This window comes from Amblyomma mixtum, chromosome 6 (assembly GCF_055824585.1).
Source record: "Amblyomma mixtum isolate Tamu chromosome 6, ASM5582458v1, whole genome shotgun sequence".
Taxonomy (NCBI): domain Eukaryota; kingdom Metazoa; phylum Arthropoda; class Arachnida; order Ixodida; family Ixodidae; genus Amblyomma; species Amblyomma mixtum.
Window position 1 is genome coordinate 69,782,437 of NC_143017.1, and position 16,713 is coordinate 69,799,149.

The 16,713-nt window shown below is 43.8% G+C and overlaps 1 protein-coding gene across 1 annotated transcript in view; it reads right to left on the bottom strand.

Moving 5' to 3' along the window:
* Positions 1-918: 918 nt before the first annotated feature.
* Positions 919-16,713, bottom strand: part of LOC149339323 (ras-related protein Rab-31-like) — a 33,877-nt gene continuing 18,082 nt past the window's right edge. Inside the window, exon 6 of the mRNA XM_089548077.1 lies at positions 919-2,189. Within this exon, the coding sequence (XP_089404203.1) occupies positions 1,969-2,189 (221 nt within the window). The 3' untranslated portion in view covers positions 919-1,968. The remainder of the gene's footprint in view (positions 2,190-16,713) is intronic.

Sequence of the window (16,713 nt, forward strand, 5' to 3'; positions counted from 1 at the left end):
AGGCACAAGCTTTGCATATTATTAGTAAGATCTATTCCACTCCTTCACAATATAAACATATTCAACACTCTTCTATCAAGGCAGTGCTCCGAAAAACAGTTCACAAGAGTTGAAACGGCGTTTTCATTATCACAGCACTGGAATGCATAAAGCATATAATTTAGCACTGAAAGATAATCTGATGTGCATTCTTCATAAGCTTTATATACCCTTAATTTCAAAGCCTGGACAATTAACTGTGTGCATAAACTGATGCTGGAGAGAACAGAAGAAGCTTTGCTAATGCCAATGTGTCAGTTTTAAGGCACAAGTATTGATAACATTGCTGGAATATCTGCATAATAAATGCGTCCAAGTATACTCTTTGCACGAGCTGTGCGCAACATGCAGAAACAAATGCATCCAGCTGAACCGAGCAGTGGAGCCAAACCACGCACAAAAAAAAAAAAACACTGTCCAGCAGCATAATGAGCATAACCATAATGCAAAGAACGAATACATATACAAACAAATTTATACATGTGCTGAGGGGCAGAAGCTAACAATGTGACCAAACAACGACTACAGCCAACATGAAAATGGTTTTAGTTGTACCTCGATCCTTCACTCACAAGATTAAGGCAGTGCACTCATCTGAATATGAATGAGTTTTTCATTCATTTCTGATGTGCCATAAGGCAACCATGTACATTGAGCATTATTTGCACAATTCAGTGAGATGAGAACGCTTTAACTTTTGTCACATGTAAGTACAAATGATTGCTAAAAAGCTTCGTTTCAACTTAACTCAGCTTAAAAGCCTTACCATGTATGTATGTGCCTGTTGATTTCACACCACAACAGCAAGAGAAAAAAAATCACGACAAATTTTCGTCACAGCATGGTCCCGGACTGTTTGTGCCTGCTGCACAAACAGGGAGTTCTGTATTTATCTGTCTGGATTGTAAAAAATTCCCCTGCGCAAACTACTGGACTATTTGGGCTCAACCACAGACCACAAGGTAGCTTGCCTGAACTGTCTGGAATCAGCGAATAACTGCAGTCGTCTGCGCGCAGATTTTCGTCGAGGCAAGCAGAGCTGCACATGTGACAGGCTACGCCATCTGGGGTAATGTGAGACATGCCTAGCTCCACACATGCCCATTGATTGCCTCGCAGTTCGCCAGATGGCGCAGCCTCTCAAATCGGCTATTCCGCTCGCCTCGTCGAAAATTCTCTGCACAGAAAATTGCAAGTTTTTGCCGACTCCTGTCAATCCAGGTAAGTTCCGATGTTAAATTGTTTATCTGCAAACGCAGACTATCATAAACTGCCCTTTGGTCTGCGCTCGAGACCAAGTAATCCAGTAGCTTGCCTAGGAGAAATTTTTAAAACCAGGACAGATAAATGCGGTACACCCTGTACAAGTTCAGATTGATGATAGCGATTACAATGGGAACGTAGTACTCAAAGTGTGACACCTTTCACACCTGTTTCAAGACTAAATGCCCCCACAGGAGGTCAGAATGTGCACTAGCAGCTTTGTAGCTGTAGCAGTATTTACGCACTCATTTGATGAAACCACACAAAAAAAAAAAAAGTGAATCACAGGACCTACAATGGTGCATGGCCCACCTGTTCAGGTTATTTCAGTGTTTCTTAACAGCAGCAAGCTATCACTCTGCTGTGATATTGAAAAGTTTCTACTCAACAGGAACAAAGAGACTGTGGCGTGAAAACATCCCGATCCGAGGGAAGCCGTTCTATCCGGAGCGTCTTTGACAGTGTGACTGTGTAGAGTGATCCACCCAGTGAGGGGTCGGTGGGCAAGCAGTTGGGTTCCGCTTGATAGGGGACCTACAAAGATATGTGGTCCAGCTGTTCTTAGGAAAGATGGCACAACCACACACAGTCAGGCTGTTCAGGTTAGTTTAGCGTTTCTTAGTAGCTGCAAGCTGTCATAGTGCCGTGATGCTGAGTAGTTTCAACTCAACAGGAACAATGAGACTGTGGCTTGAGTACATCAGGATCCGAGGGAAGCCGTTCTATTCGGAGTGTCTTTGACCATGTGAATGTGTCGAGTGATCCACCCAGTGAGGCATCGGTGGGCAGGCAGTTGGGTTCCATTTGATAGGGAGACTTGTGAGATGCAGCTTTCTCTTCTGCTTTGACAATTTGTTGAGCCAAGTTGCGGAACATGTCATCAATACCTGCCAAATGAAGGGAATAAACAGGGTGCAGCAAAAGTTTAATGCCACGGCGCTGTCACAGAAAAAGAAAACACTCATGCATGACTTGAAGCACCGAAGATTAATTGTCATAGACCTGGCAACGTACATTTTCCACCAATTTAAAAAGGTTGAGAGAAAGAAAAGTAGAAATTACCCCTCACCATTACCACTTAGTGACACAAAAATAACATTTCATGAATTCAGACCTTCAGCTGTAATGGGAACATTTCAACGGTGAAATAACCGAACAATCACCGACTAGCATCCACCCCAAGTGCAGCCTAACAGCTGCACTAGGGTGGATGCGAGTGAGTTATTACACCCTTACTTCAAATCTACCGTATTTTCCGGTGTATAAGACGCGGCTTTTTTTCGAAAATCTTGCTGGTGCGTCCTATACAAGGGTGCGTCTTATATGCGAATTTTTCATCTTTTTTTTTGCGAGTTCATCGATTACTCCGGTTCATGCTCAAGCTTTTTTCACCTAAAATATATCACTACCAATAACGCGGTTGTAACACGGTTAATATTCAGTACCGGGACCGCCGTGCGCGACATTCTAGGTGATCTTTATCATGAAACGGCAGGGATGACGACTTCCGGGATCTCAAACGCGCGGCTGTTTCGGAGGCCCCAAGCAAAAGTAATGAGAAGCGCCAAAAGATGGTGACAATCGCGCTTCTCGCCATTGTCAAGACAAGCCGGCGTTCTTTTTTAGTCACCCTTTGCAACTTTTTTTGCTCTGTGTACGTAGTGCATGTTTCAGCCGAGTTGCTTCCAGAAATGGGTGAACCTTTTGATAGCGCATCTGAAGATGAAGACTTCGAAGGTTTCAAGTAGAAATAAAATGTTGTTATGCACATATGGGGAGCTGTATCATTTTTTCTTTCTTTTTTGCTAAAACGTGGACGGGTATGGCGTGAGTGTTGCCTTTTTCGATCACTTAGCGTTGCTTAAGAATTGCTCACAGGTACGGTGCATTTCGCGATAGTCACGCAAGCGTGTTTAATTAAGCCTCACTAGCCTAACTGGGTAAACTAGGGTGCGTCTTATACACGGGTGCGTCTTATATACGAACTTTTTCAGTGACAGCTTGCATATATGGCAGGTGTGTCTTATACAAGGGTGCGTCTTATACACCGGAAAATACGGTACTCCCCCTTAATAAAGGGATTTTCCTTAGCACTTCGGACAGTTTGGAGGTGCTGCCCTGAGTCAGTTTCTCACTGCTATAAAGACTGAAGAGTTATGAATTCAAAAACTACTGAAAAAAAGTAGATTAGAAAAGTAGAAAGAAAAAAAGTAGACTGCTAATCATCTTCCTCTTACAATTGCAATATATGAAAATGGCCTTTTGTGTTTGGAAAGGCCTCACTGATCACTGCTCTAGTACTGCCAAGGAAAGCACAACTCGCTGTCTCTTTCATAGTGTTACTTCATTTCCCTAACTCCTACAAAGGTTTCTAAATTTTTCTTGCCATAGTACACACATGTGCTGGGCCATGAGATGCGTGCTTCTCACATTATACTTCAGTCTAAAAATGGCAGCAACAGAGGACTATTTAAACCGTTTGGAAATAGAACAGTGAGAAAGCAGTCCTCTGTCTCCACTACTACAGCGTCACCTGTGAAAGGCTTTAGAGGTAGAGTGAGAGGAAAGTAATATGACAGGAAAGATATCGGAACTGATGCAGCACATAATTTGTTTTGCACCAGGCGAATGTGTGAACGGGTCTTAGTAGCTCTATTAGTTGCAAAAGCTGCTGACATATGAGATCAACCTCCCATGCAAGTACAAAATGAAGTTGAGCTTCCTTCATTTGCATGAGCTACAATGTTTTACCCTCTATTTGTAAGAGTACAATTTTGTAGGAGCACAATTTCACACAAAAAGTTAAAGTTCGGGCAATAAAGTGGACCAGTGTCACTATATGCTACTAAGGACACAATGCAGGCAGATTAGTGCCAACATTGCTTGTTTCGCTTTTCTTGAAAAGTGCCAACAGCACCCCAACAACTGGCATGGCTGAACTTGACTGTTTGAGAGCCAAGGCTATAGACAACAGCAGTTCATGATTTCCGTCACACAAAGCTTGCAAGTTCCAATAAGAAATTTCCCATTACATAATCTGAATTGCTAAAAGTGATCTCTGAATAAATATTTAGGCGCTGAGAAGCCATATTTCTTAAAATCATTGAGCTGAATATCAAAGTCCTTTATCTACCGATTTGAGATCACAAGGTAAGAACATTTGGGAGAGAAATCTCCACTTTTGCAAGTGACCAGATAGTGTAATAAGTGTTTGGAGCCAATAACAGTTTGTGGCACATGACGACTGTTTTAGTTGTCAAGTATCAAAAGGCTAACCAGTGGTGTATGCATGGTATATGCTTGTTTAGTATACTGAGTACTAAGAGACCGCACAGGGTTCGTAGCAGTTTTAGTGGAAAAAATTCAAGGCTTTTCAAGGACTTTAAAGGCCCTGGCATAGCAATTTCAAGGACTCAAAGCAATGTTTAGTGGCTTGCACAGAAAATAAATTTAAGAACAAAATCATTCATTTTATTGAAAAAGAAAAAAATAAGCATACACTGCCTTGAAACACACATTAATAAACACATAAACTGCCTTGAAGTGCACACTGGTTAAGATTAACAAGAATGTATTTTAAGTTTTTCAGCAATTGCACAATAAATTGTAATAAGGGAGTAATTACTCATTAACGTCCACCCGAGCGCAGCCATACGGCCACAAAGGAAAGCTATACAGCTTTCACAGAAACTTCGTAGTTAAAAAAAGATAAATTGCTTGAACCTCCTGAATCTTTTCTTTTGCAGTTTTTCTAAGACTGTTTGATTTCACAATATATGTGATGTCATTAGCCGCCTCAGCTTTTACGGCATAACTGCCTGCAGCTGCCAACAAGTCCGCAACAGTTTTTGTAGCGTGAGCTACACTGGCCGTGGATGAGCAGTTTCGCGTGAGCGTGGATGAGCCGAGCTGCGCATTCGCGAGGAGCGAGTGACAACACAGCTGCGCAGCTGGTGCTCCGGAGCCGACAAGAAGAAAGAAGGGGAGGATGATGAGGAACGGCAGCCAGGCTACAGCCGTGGAGAAGGAAAGCAAAGCCGCTGCTGAGCAGCGCAGAAGAGCGGAAAAGTTGAAGTCGCCGGATCCCGAAGTGGTAGCCTGGCAGTTAGCGGTTAACCAGAGGCAGAACGAACAGGCTAAGGGAGAAGCGCGCAGCGGAGACACCAGAGCAACGAGAGGAACACTTAGCAAAGCGACGTCGCCAGGAGGCTGAGCGGCGTGCTGCACAATCAGGGCATGGTCTGGGCTAGAGAGCGGACACAAGCAATACACGCGGCTACAGCAATATCTTTCTCTATGACTACAGTCATAGAGCTAATATACTACAGTGGCTAACGCGACATTGGATTGACTTGAATTAGGACTTGCCAAATGTTGCCAGACGTTCACTCGAATCCACTAAGCCTAGTCCAGCGCAAAATTCAAGGACTTTCCAGCACCTTTACAAGATTCAAGGGTTCCCAAGGCCTTGAATATGGAGCCTTAGAAATCAAGGGTTTTCGAGGGTTTCAAGGACCGCTGCGAACCCTGCTGCACTGTGGACAAGGCACTGCCAATGAATGCAACTGTTGGTACTGAAGTTTTTTATTATTTACATTATCTGCTTGCATGCTTCTGCCAGTGGGAATGTCCTTTGCTATATGCCTTTAATTAGTGACCTAGGTGTATAGTGAAAAAGTAAATCGGGAAAAAATACAACCATGAACACATTTACAACTAAGGTCCAGCCTGGATATACTGAACCTGGATAGTTCGAATTATTGGCTATATCTAATACCCCTGTCAAGCGGGCAAGTTAAGTGCACTTACGGAGAGTGTACTTCGCTGTAAGTACACTTTGTCCCATCTAAACGACGCAAGTGGAGTGTCACTCGCGGAAGAGTGCACTCCGGTAGGAGTGCGTTCACGGACCACACTTTGCTGGTTGAGTGCGTAGCCTCGACGCCAGCGGTTCCAATGGTACAAAATTTATAGTACATAAAAAGTACTTACAACATTATTTTACGTGTTGTAACACTGTTTTCAGAAAAAAGTTTGTTGTTTATAGCTACAAGCGAAGCAACAAAACAAGTAAACGTGATTAGACGCAACATCGCTGCCCTCTGCCATCTTGTTTGTTGTCAAAATTCTGGATAGTCTTGGCTGGATTTGGTTTTTCTTCTATTTTCACTTTTTTTCATCGTTAAAAATTGTTGAACCTCTTTTTATTTGCGCTATCACGTTAAGGAATCAAATATTATCAGTCTTTTTTTCTTTTCCATTGTCCTGTTCAGAAATTCCGCTCATTTTCTGTCGCCATTTTTTTTTACTACGAGTGCACTTTGCTTTCCCGTTTAGCACCGCGTAGACCAAAGTGTCACTCGGGATGCCGAAGCGCACTCCCCGTAAGTGCACTTAACTTGCCCGCTTGACAGGGGTACAACTCGCAGATTAGCACCTTGAAAACCCTTATAACAGTATAGTAAAGTCACTCTGTACACTGAACTCAATTTTGCCGGTCATTCGATATATGAAACGACGCGGCACCACTGCAAGTAGCACTTCTCCTAATGGCGCAGTTTGATGACTTTTTACTCGCGGAGACGGGTTGGTTGCATGGCCTTGGGCCCCCGCTGGCAGCAACCATGGTACGGGGTAAAAACGAGGTGCGCTTGTACTTGCTTTCCATTTTAGAGTGCTGCCTTGTTGGAAGCCAACTTAAAGGTGCACTGAAGAGGAATCTGAACTCGTCTTTTTGCCATGGGAACTCAATCTGCACGTTCCGAGCATTCTTAGAAACTTCCGATTTATTGCCCTGTGTGGCTGATTTTCCTAATTAAATCGAATTAACGTCCGGCTCCCACCTTTTTTTTTTTTAATTCTCCCTCGTACGGTGGGCGGAGTAGACCAACGCGTGGAGTGCCTTTCAGCCAGTCCCGCGGCGGCTTGCCGCTCTGCCATCGGCAGAGTAATACGTAGTAGTCCGTAGAAGCAAATAGTCTGCGCGTATTTTTATTTCTGTGGGCTAATTTTGCGGCTATATTATCTGCGAATGAAACTATTCATTCACGCAAACCTAAAAAACAAAATAAAGCAAAAGCAAAGCCTCCACGGAGCTGGCTGTAAGGCACTCCACGTGTTGGTCGACTCCGCCCACTGTACGAGGGAGAATTAAAAAGAAAGGCGGGAGCCGGACGTTAATTCGATTTAATTCGGAAAATCAGCCACACAGGGCAATAAATCGAAGTTTCTAAGAATGCTCAGAACGTGCAGATTGAGTTCCCGCGGCAAAAAGACGAGTTCAGATTCCTCTTCAGTGAACCTTTAACTAACAAAAGCCTATCGGCAGCCCTAGCCTGGTGTGCTTCGCTGCTGGATGAGTTGCGGACACCAACTGTGCCTTAATTTCAACAGAGACTAGATCCAAAATACCATCCACTGTGGCTTCAATGCCAAGCAGGTTAGACTTGGCAATGCCCCGCGAAGAGTGCGTTTCGCCAGCATGCCGGTTGGTGGCACGTCGCTGCAAGAAGAATGTCTCTAGTGGAGGTGCCAAATACTCTTGATTCTATGATACAGAGAAGCTTACTGCCAATTTTATATATGGAATAGTCAATATACACAACTATTTTGAGATCTCCTTTGAGTTCGATATATCTGTGTCCAACTGTACACAAATGTCTTGTATTCACGCCAAGTATTCAACCTCTTGAGTGTCAAATCATGAAGTGCTGCTTAATATGTTTTTAACTTGGTATGTACTTAGTAACTATGGGTTCAAAGTTTCTGACACATGAGGAGGAAGTGGTACCACCATGAGAGGCGACCTCCCAATGGGTATAACAGTTCATTATGCAAGCAAGTCACCAAAATGTGCTTTCTGAGTTGTGCATTCGTGCAGCAGCTAAAATATGCTGAACTAATCAAGAGGTACCCAAGATAACACGAAACACAGCAGAATCTTGCTGTAGTAATGTCAGCAGGGCAAAATGTAAGAGCACTACATTAGTGTATGTTCAGGCAGAGATTTTTATCCAGAGGAGAGAAAATGTTAAAATATTCAGATTTAACTGAGGAGCAAATTAAAACTGCTAAAAAAAAATTTAACCTCTCAGGGGCTTAATTATGCAGTCTTGGTCCAGACCTTATTTTGAAGTGAAAAGCTTCACTAGGCTCATCAACACAGGGCTTCGCGTGAGCCGGAGGCCAGATTTACCACTTCTGCACATGTGCGCAGACTACATAATAAAAAAAAAAAGAATAAAAATAAGCACAGAAATGAGAATAAAAAAAAATAAATAAATAAAATATCAGACATAAAAACAATAAATAAAAGACAAACAGTGCACCAGGAAAAACTGATATCTTGGTGGACACCCGAACCACTCTGTAAGGGAAGGAAAATGAAAAGAAAATTGGTTTTAAGGAAAGGTTTGGTTTGGTTTATGGGGTTTAACATCCCAAAGGGACTAAGGCTATGAGAGACTAACGCTATGAGAGACTAAGGCTATGAGAGACACCGTAGTGGAGGGCTCCAGAAATTTCGACCACCTGGGGTTCTTTAATGTGCACTGACATCGCACAGTACAGGGGCCTCTAGAATTTCTCCTCCAAAGAAATTATAGCCGCCGCGGCTGGGATCGAACCCGCGTCTTTTGGGTCAGCAGCCGAGCACCATAACCGCTGAGCCACCGTGGCTGCGGTTTTAAGGAAAGGAAACAATATCTCAGTGGACATGGACCCATAAGGGCCTTAAGGAAAATGAAATGAAAATTGGTTTTAAGGAAAGGAAATGCCTGTCTCTCATATCTTGGTGTACACCCGCAAGGAATGGACACCACAGTACATGTCTCTAAAGCAACCTTCTAAGACAGCACCCTATTCACTACAGGTGCATCTCCTCCACCTTATCCACCTTATCATGGTGTGCATTGTGCACAACCATGCCGTCAAACCAAGCATAACTTAAGCTTTTCGCTTGTATATCCAGGCTTAACCACAGCTAAGCCACTGACAATTTTTTTCTACATGGTAGCTCAGTGCTTGCTTCAAGGTCTCAATTATACTCCTTCCTGTCATAAGAACTTTTAATGTAAAGGAATCAGCACATTTGAGGTGTTTTAAGCCACTCACTGCTGCAAAATGAACAAAAGAAAATGCTTGCACATTGTTCTTTCTATAAGGGAGCTTCACAGTATGTGTGTGAAGGAGATAGCTAGAACATTAACCCCAAAGCTGTTCCTTTCTCCATTATCTCCAGAATGCACATAAACACAACCCCTAAGTTGCAAGTCGTAGTTATGAAAAATCATAAGATTCCTCTGTTCTCGCATCTGGTCAGTGTCTCTTCTTACATGACACTGCAAGACCCTAAACTACTCTATCACTCCAGAAATATCTGGCCGTACATAACTTTGCCCTACCACATGCCCATATCCACTTGATCTACTGCTGTGTGAATGCTATTTTTTTTGTATCTTTGTGTGAAATAGCAGCTGAAAGTGACGCATCGTGAAGACATCACATCAATCCAAGCGGCTGTGACATGTGTGAAAAGCACCCCGGATGAAGCTTTCGCTGCTTGTTTCCATGACCCAGAAATGATGACAGATGTGCATAGATATTCAAGGGGACTAGTTTGACAAAACCTACGACAATTAATTACCATATTTACTCGCATACTAGGCGCACTTTTTTGTTTTTCAGGAAATCCGGTTCAAAGTTCGGGGTGCGCCTATTATGCGCGGTAAAATTTCAGAAAATTTTTCGACTGGCAAAATTGAACATACTGTATAAATGCGCATGTGTAAGGGCCGCACCCTGTTTGCCCGAAGGAAATATTAAAAAAAAATATCCGTGTAAGAGCCCCACCCAAACTTTCCATGACCCATGCGGGAATAGCCTTCGAAGTGCACGCGCTGTGGCCTCTGCGATAGCTCCGGCTGCGAGCAACGGGCGCTTGATCACGGAGGCCTCAAGTGAGCACAGGAGCTTCCAAGTGCCGCCCATGGATGGCGCCAGAGGCTGCGGGCCATCATCACCATCGTCAACTTTCTCCTCCACGGTGAGCTCCCGCTATCCATATCGGCATCAGTGTCACCAGCTCCAGATTTCTGAGGCTTTCAAAGGCACAAGAGTTGTAGTAGCTTGCTAGATTACCATAGTTGCGGCTTTCGTGAGCGGACGCCGAGCGCTGCAATTTTAGCACGATGGGAAAGCATTTTAATAGCTTCAGGGCTGGAAGTTTGCTCTCAAACACAGCAAGTGTGCGGTGGGGCGGAAATTTGTTGTGGCCGAGAAGTGCAGCAGCCGCAGCATGCCTAAATTTTCGTATGTGATTCCAAGCGCTGAGGTTTTCGTGGGCTTAAGTCAGGACAGTTTTCGGATGGAGATTAAGCTTCCCAAACAGACGTGTAAAGTGAGCATCAATGAAAACTGTGTGCGGAATTCGGCATGCGCGGCTGTTCCATGCAATGTCGTTGCACTACGTGTTGCGGGTCCGCAGCAGCTGCGACGGCAGCAACACTAGTAAGGACTAGTGTCAGTTCCACAAAAACTTTGTTAAAATAAAATTGGGTTGTGGAATGTGCATATGTTTTTTTTTCCCCACCTGAGATGAGGGGGGGGGGGGGGGGAGGTGAGAGAGAGTGCGTCGGCTTGAAATCGTGTAAATACAGTACTGATCACTGTGCCAAGTTCGGGGTGCATCTATTATGCGTGGAAATCTGATTTTCGCGACCAAACTGGGGGCGCACCTATTATGCGAGTAAATATGGTAGTTTCTTAAGAAAACTTCAGTTTTACTATCTCCACCCTGGAACTTTTTCTGGCAAAGACTGCATGTCTAGAAAGACATTTACTTGAATATTTTGGCCATCCTATTGCTTATAGTCCCTCCTGTCTAATGGTTCTTCTATGTCTGCTGGCAATGCTGAAGTTAAATACACCATGAAAGGGCGAAAAAAAAACAAAGAAGGGAAGAAACACAGGGCACCCAATTAGGCTTAATACCTGGTTGGCTACATTACATATATTATGGGAAAGCTTAGTTCAATGTGTCCAGGGGATGACACCATGGTAATGAGCCTATCGTGGCCAGTGAAAACTAAGGAAGTCCACACTTCATCTTTAAGTAACTGCTCAGGTCTGTAGCCTTTAGATAAAAAAAATATCACCTCAGAGACTGTCCGTGACACTTATGAGACCTTCTTGATAGACATCCCAAACAGTGCTCATGGTTCCAGGTCTATGGTTTCATCACAAAACAGAAGGTCAAACCATAGTCTTGGAACCTTGAGCATTGTACGGGATGCAAGCCCAAATGAAAGAGTCTGCCTTGAAAGACATGCACCGAGCGTCAAAGCGAGGCAGCGACAAAATAGGCGGTCAACTGTTTCATGTCATATACTGGAGAGTCAGTCATTCCCGTCAGACAAGAACAAGCGTTTCATAGACAGCACCCCTAATGACATGCAACACAACAATATTGCTTCGCAGTGGCAGAGATTTGTTGGTAAACTGGGGTAAGGGAAGAAATCACTACAGCAGATAAGGCCAATCTTAAGTGGTAACAAGAAAATATCAGGCATGCACAGCATCTTAGGTCAGTGTACTCCCAGTATAAGTAAGCCGAGCATTCTTTGTATGCTTTTTTCAGGGTACACTGACAAGAACCATGCCAACAACACCCAAACTATTAGCTGGTCTCTAAAAATTAGCATTCATCTGATCGCTGCAGAAATTATCGGCGACATTTTGGAGCAAAGGTGCTGCGGCTACTGCCTCGAGAGAAGCACACTTGGCAGTGGCATAGTGTGGAATTGCCCATGTGTATGTGTACCTGCTTGTGTTTCTTCCTTGTCTCTTATTCAGCACCCACATAGCACTTTATTAAAGGTGCACTGAAGAGGAATCTGAAGTCATCTTTTTGCCGCGGGAACTCGATCTACACGTTCAGAGCATTCTTAGACATTTCGACTTATTGCCCTGTGTGGCCGATTTCTCTAATTAAATCGAATTAACGTCCGGCTCCCGCTTTTATTTTTTGAATTCTCCCAGTACGGTGGGCGGAGTCGACCAACGCGTGGAGTGCCTTTCAGCCAGCACCGTGGAGGCTTTTCTTTCGCTTTATTTTGTTTTTTTAGGTTTCCGTGAACAAATAGTTTCATTCGTAGATAATATAGCCACAGAAAAAAAATAAAAATACGAAATAAAAATACGACCGCAGAAATAAAAATATGAGCGGACTATTTGCTTCTACGGATTACTACGTATTACTCCGCCGATGGCAGAGCGGCAAGCCGCCACGGGACTGGGTGAAAGGCACTCCACGCGTTGGTCGACTCCTCCCACCGTACGGGGGAGAATTAAAAAAATAAAAGCGGGAGCCGGACGTTAATTCGATTTAATTAGGGAAATCGGTCACACAGGGCCGTAAATCGAAGTTTCCAAGAATGCTCGGAACATGTAGATTGAGTTCCCGCGGCAAAAAGACAAGTTCAGATTCCTCTTCACTGCACGTTTAAAGGGAAGCTGAAATGGTTGTTTGAGAACTCAACGAGATTAAAGGATCTGAATGTATGAAGCTTCCTGGTAAAGCATGCTAAGTATTTCTGTGCTAGCATCTAAAATGGTGACGTAATCAGCGATTAAATCTCAGACTTCCGCTCACAGAAGTTTGGTGATGACATCATAGACGGTGAGACTTCAAATTTCAGCTACCTTAGCCAACACCCTGCGAAGCATGGTTGGATGCTGCTAAACACCACACCAATGGCTTTGGCATCGGGGAAGCTCAGAAGCATCAGGGCACATCTACTCCCCCTTAAACCCTTTCTGCCATCAATTGCCATTTTGATTCAAGACAAATATATTTCAGCCTAAATAGCAAAACCAGGCCCTACGAAAGCTGATTAATTAATTCTCCAGTGGAAAGCACCAACTGTTAATTTTTTACACATATAAAAATTTCTTATGAACTGAAAAACTCTGATACACACTCAGGAACAGGATCTATGAAATAAACACCCTAGGGATTGCAGAAACTTGATGTTCTTTGAATCGGTGGAAAAATCTGTCTGCAAGAAAATGGTGGAAGATGTGCTATCAAGCTCACTGTCCTGTGAAATTATTTTTGCTGTGTTCGCTACGTGCAATGGCGCAATTGTTGCCACAACCACCGTGCTTGAAACACTGGTTTGCAACAGTGAATGAATGGAGCCAGCATGTCAAGGCGTTGGCAGGAAACTGCAACACGGATCTAGTTTCCCCCACAATTCCAATGGCTAAATAATTATAATTTTACTGTTCTTGCTGTTCACATCCACAGCAAAAGTAATAACAAAAACAAGGAATTGTGGCTGTTAACACAAAATTCTGTGAAAAGTGCTTATTTCCGCAATCTTTCGAAAAGTCATGGAAATCTATAGCTCCTACTTAAGCCTCTTCCTTCCGTCCTTCCCAGCATTGCTTTCTGATCACGTACTACGTGCCAACTAGTACACCTGAAAGTGCTATTAAATCACTCGGAAAACGTTAGGGAAGCTACTACTAGTGCTTTGATTTTGTAAAAGAAAAGAAAGCCAGCTAAAGCTTACAAACTAAAAATGCTTTCCAAACTAAGGCCGAGAAATGGCTTGAACTTTTTCGCACTGCAGTCTTTTTTCATAAGATAAATCAGTAAGAATAGCCTGAATAGGAGAATTTGCAAAACATGCCCAGATTTCCTAGAAAGCCCTCCCACAGAAGGGGCTTTATAACCGCAAATGTAAAAACATCCATATTCAATGTGATGTTAGAGCATGTAGAAGAACTCCAGGTGGTTTAAGTTGAGTGCCACATATGCTTGTCTCAATGCCTGTGCACTGACGTGCATGGCTGCGATGACGATGTCACCAGATGGTAAGCATGCGCCTAACCGTTCTAAAAGGATGCCATGACTGATTACGTTGCCGCCTGCTGAATGTGGGATTACATACCCTGTCTTTTCTGGAACGTGCTCTCAATACTCGAGGAAAGGCGCGCCAGTTAACATTTATTGTGAACCCTCCACTTCAGCAGTCTTCCTCTATCCCCCCCTTTAACATCCCTCCCCTTCTTTTACGGAGTGGTTCTTTGGATGTCCACCATGAGTGAAACAGTTATTGCATGTTTCCTTTCCCCATGACGTTTGTCCCCCCATCCACTTTGATTTTATTCACTGAGCTGATGACAGTCGCAACACTTTGTGAGGACACAAAAGATAAGCAGCAAATCTGTGTCATAGCGGCACATGATTTTTATCACCATGTACAGTCATCCACAGACCTGTCTAGAGCACTCAAATGGCACACTTATGTAATTTACGAGTGGCCTCGGGCCCCAAATGTGATCTTATCATGCATGCACGCTTCCAAAAATGTACGAGGTCTGTTAGAAAAGTATCCGACTTTATATTTTTTTACAAACACCTGATGGATTTGAAACAAGCATGCTTGCACCAGCCTACCTTGAACCTTCGTGCGCATGCACAAATTTTTTCTCGCCTGCTGATAGCGTCAGTAACTGGCAAGCAGCGTTTGAGTGAGGCAGTGCGCAGTGCTATTGTCGGTTTTTTATTGCAAGGAAAATGGCGGAGCGACAGGAGCAGCGCTACTGCATCAAATTTTGCCAGAAACTAGGCGACAGCCAAGTGGAAACCATTTCGAATATTCAAACGGCTTTCGCTGACAATGCTATGAGCAGCACACAGATTAAGCAGTGATACAATTGGCTTAAAGACGGCCGCACATCGGTGCAGAGAGAGCCACGCTCCGGTCGGCCATCAACATGCCGAAATGACCAGGTCATTGCCGAAGTGAACGCTGTGGAGACGCGGGACCGTCGTGTGACTATCCGAGAAATTGTGGAAGAGGTGGACATCACATATTTTTCTGCACATTCCATTATTACCGAAAATTTGGCCATGGAGAAAGATGCGGTGAAATTCGTGCCGAAGCTGCGCACGGTGGAGCAAAAGCAGCTTCATGTTGAAGTCTTACAGGATATGCTGGATTCCACAAACAGTGACCCCGACTTCATCAACACCATAATCGCTGGTGACGAGTCTTGGGTGTACAGGTACGACCCGGAAACCAAATCCCAGTCGTCACAATGGCAGCATTCCACGTCACCAAGACCAAAGAAGGCCCGCCAAGTGCGCAGCAATGTCAGAGTGATGCTGACTACTTTCTTTGACTCCCTCCGTGTGGCACACCATGCGTACGCACCCCACAAAGTAAATATTGACCAAAAGAATACTACAGGGATGTCCTCTGTCGCCTGCGTGGTGCTGTGCAGCGAAAGAGGCCGAAGTTGAGGTCAACAGGAAATTGGCGCATCCATCATGACAATGCTCCTGCACATTCCTCGCACTAAGTTCACACTTTTTTCGCGAAAAAGCAGACTGTTGTAGTTCAACAGACTCCTTACTCTCCTGATATGGCCTCCTGCGACTTCTGGCTGTTTCCCAAAATCAAGAGGCCATTGAAAGGAGCGCGATTTCAGACAAGAGAGGACATTATGGCTGCAACGACAGCTGAGCTAAACTCCATTCCGAAAAGGGTCTTTTCGGAATACTTCCCACAATGGCAGCACCGCTGGGAGAAGTGCGTGGAGTCCCAAGGAGACTACTTTGAAGGTGATTAGGTTCCCAACGCTCCAGTTATGCCAGTGTTTTTTCTTCGGCAAAAGGTCGGATACTTTTCTAACAGACCTCGTATTTATCTCCAACTATGTTTAAAAGCTGCATCAGGCCCACCGGGCAGCAACAATTGTCATCAATGCAGAGCTCACGACTCGAGCGTTCTAGACAAGTGTGTGGACAAACATACAAGATAAGTCAAGTGGACACGTAAATGGTCAGCCTTAGTGCCTTTTATTTTCCCCACACTGTCTTCAGCAACCAAACATCAAATCTATATCTGAAGTACCCAACAATGGCATCACAGTAAACCGCATTTCCCTGACATGCCTAAAACTTGAAAAACTAAGAAAAAGGCATTTCACGCCCCTATGCGATAAACACATTTCTTTCCACTCTATAGCTTCTTGGAAGAAAGTGGAATTGTAAATTTTCTATATGTCTTCAGGTTTCCCAGCAATGCAAATGTTTTATGTAAAACAAAATAACCTTTCAAATTAAAAACTTCTCTCTCTCTAGGGAAAAGTATAGACACATTTACTACTGTGTTTGGTGCAAGACAGCCTGAGCTGCTTATACGACATAAAACTTAAACACAAAAACCATTTTCACAAATGTATTAACTGAAGTCACTAAAATTTTGGTTCCTCTACCAAGAAGAAACAAACAAGAAAATCATGCCACGGTCAACAGCTGGCGTACACAAAGATGTGCCTGTAAAATGTCCCTGCTATGCTTTGTGGTCAAGGGAAAAAATGTCCTTGCAGGAATGC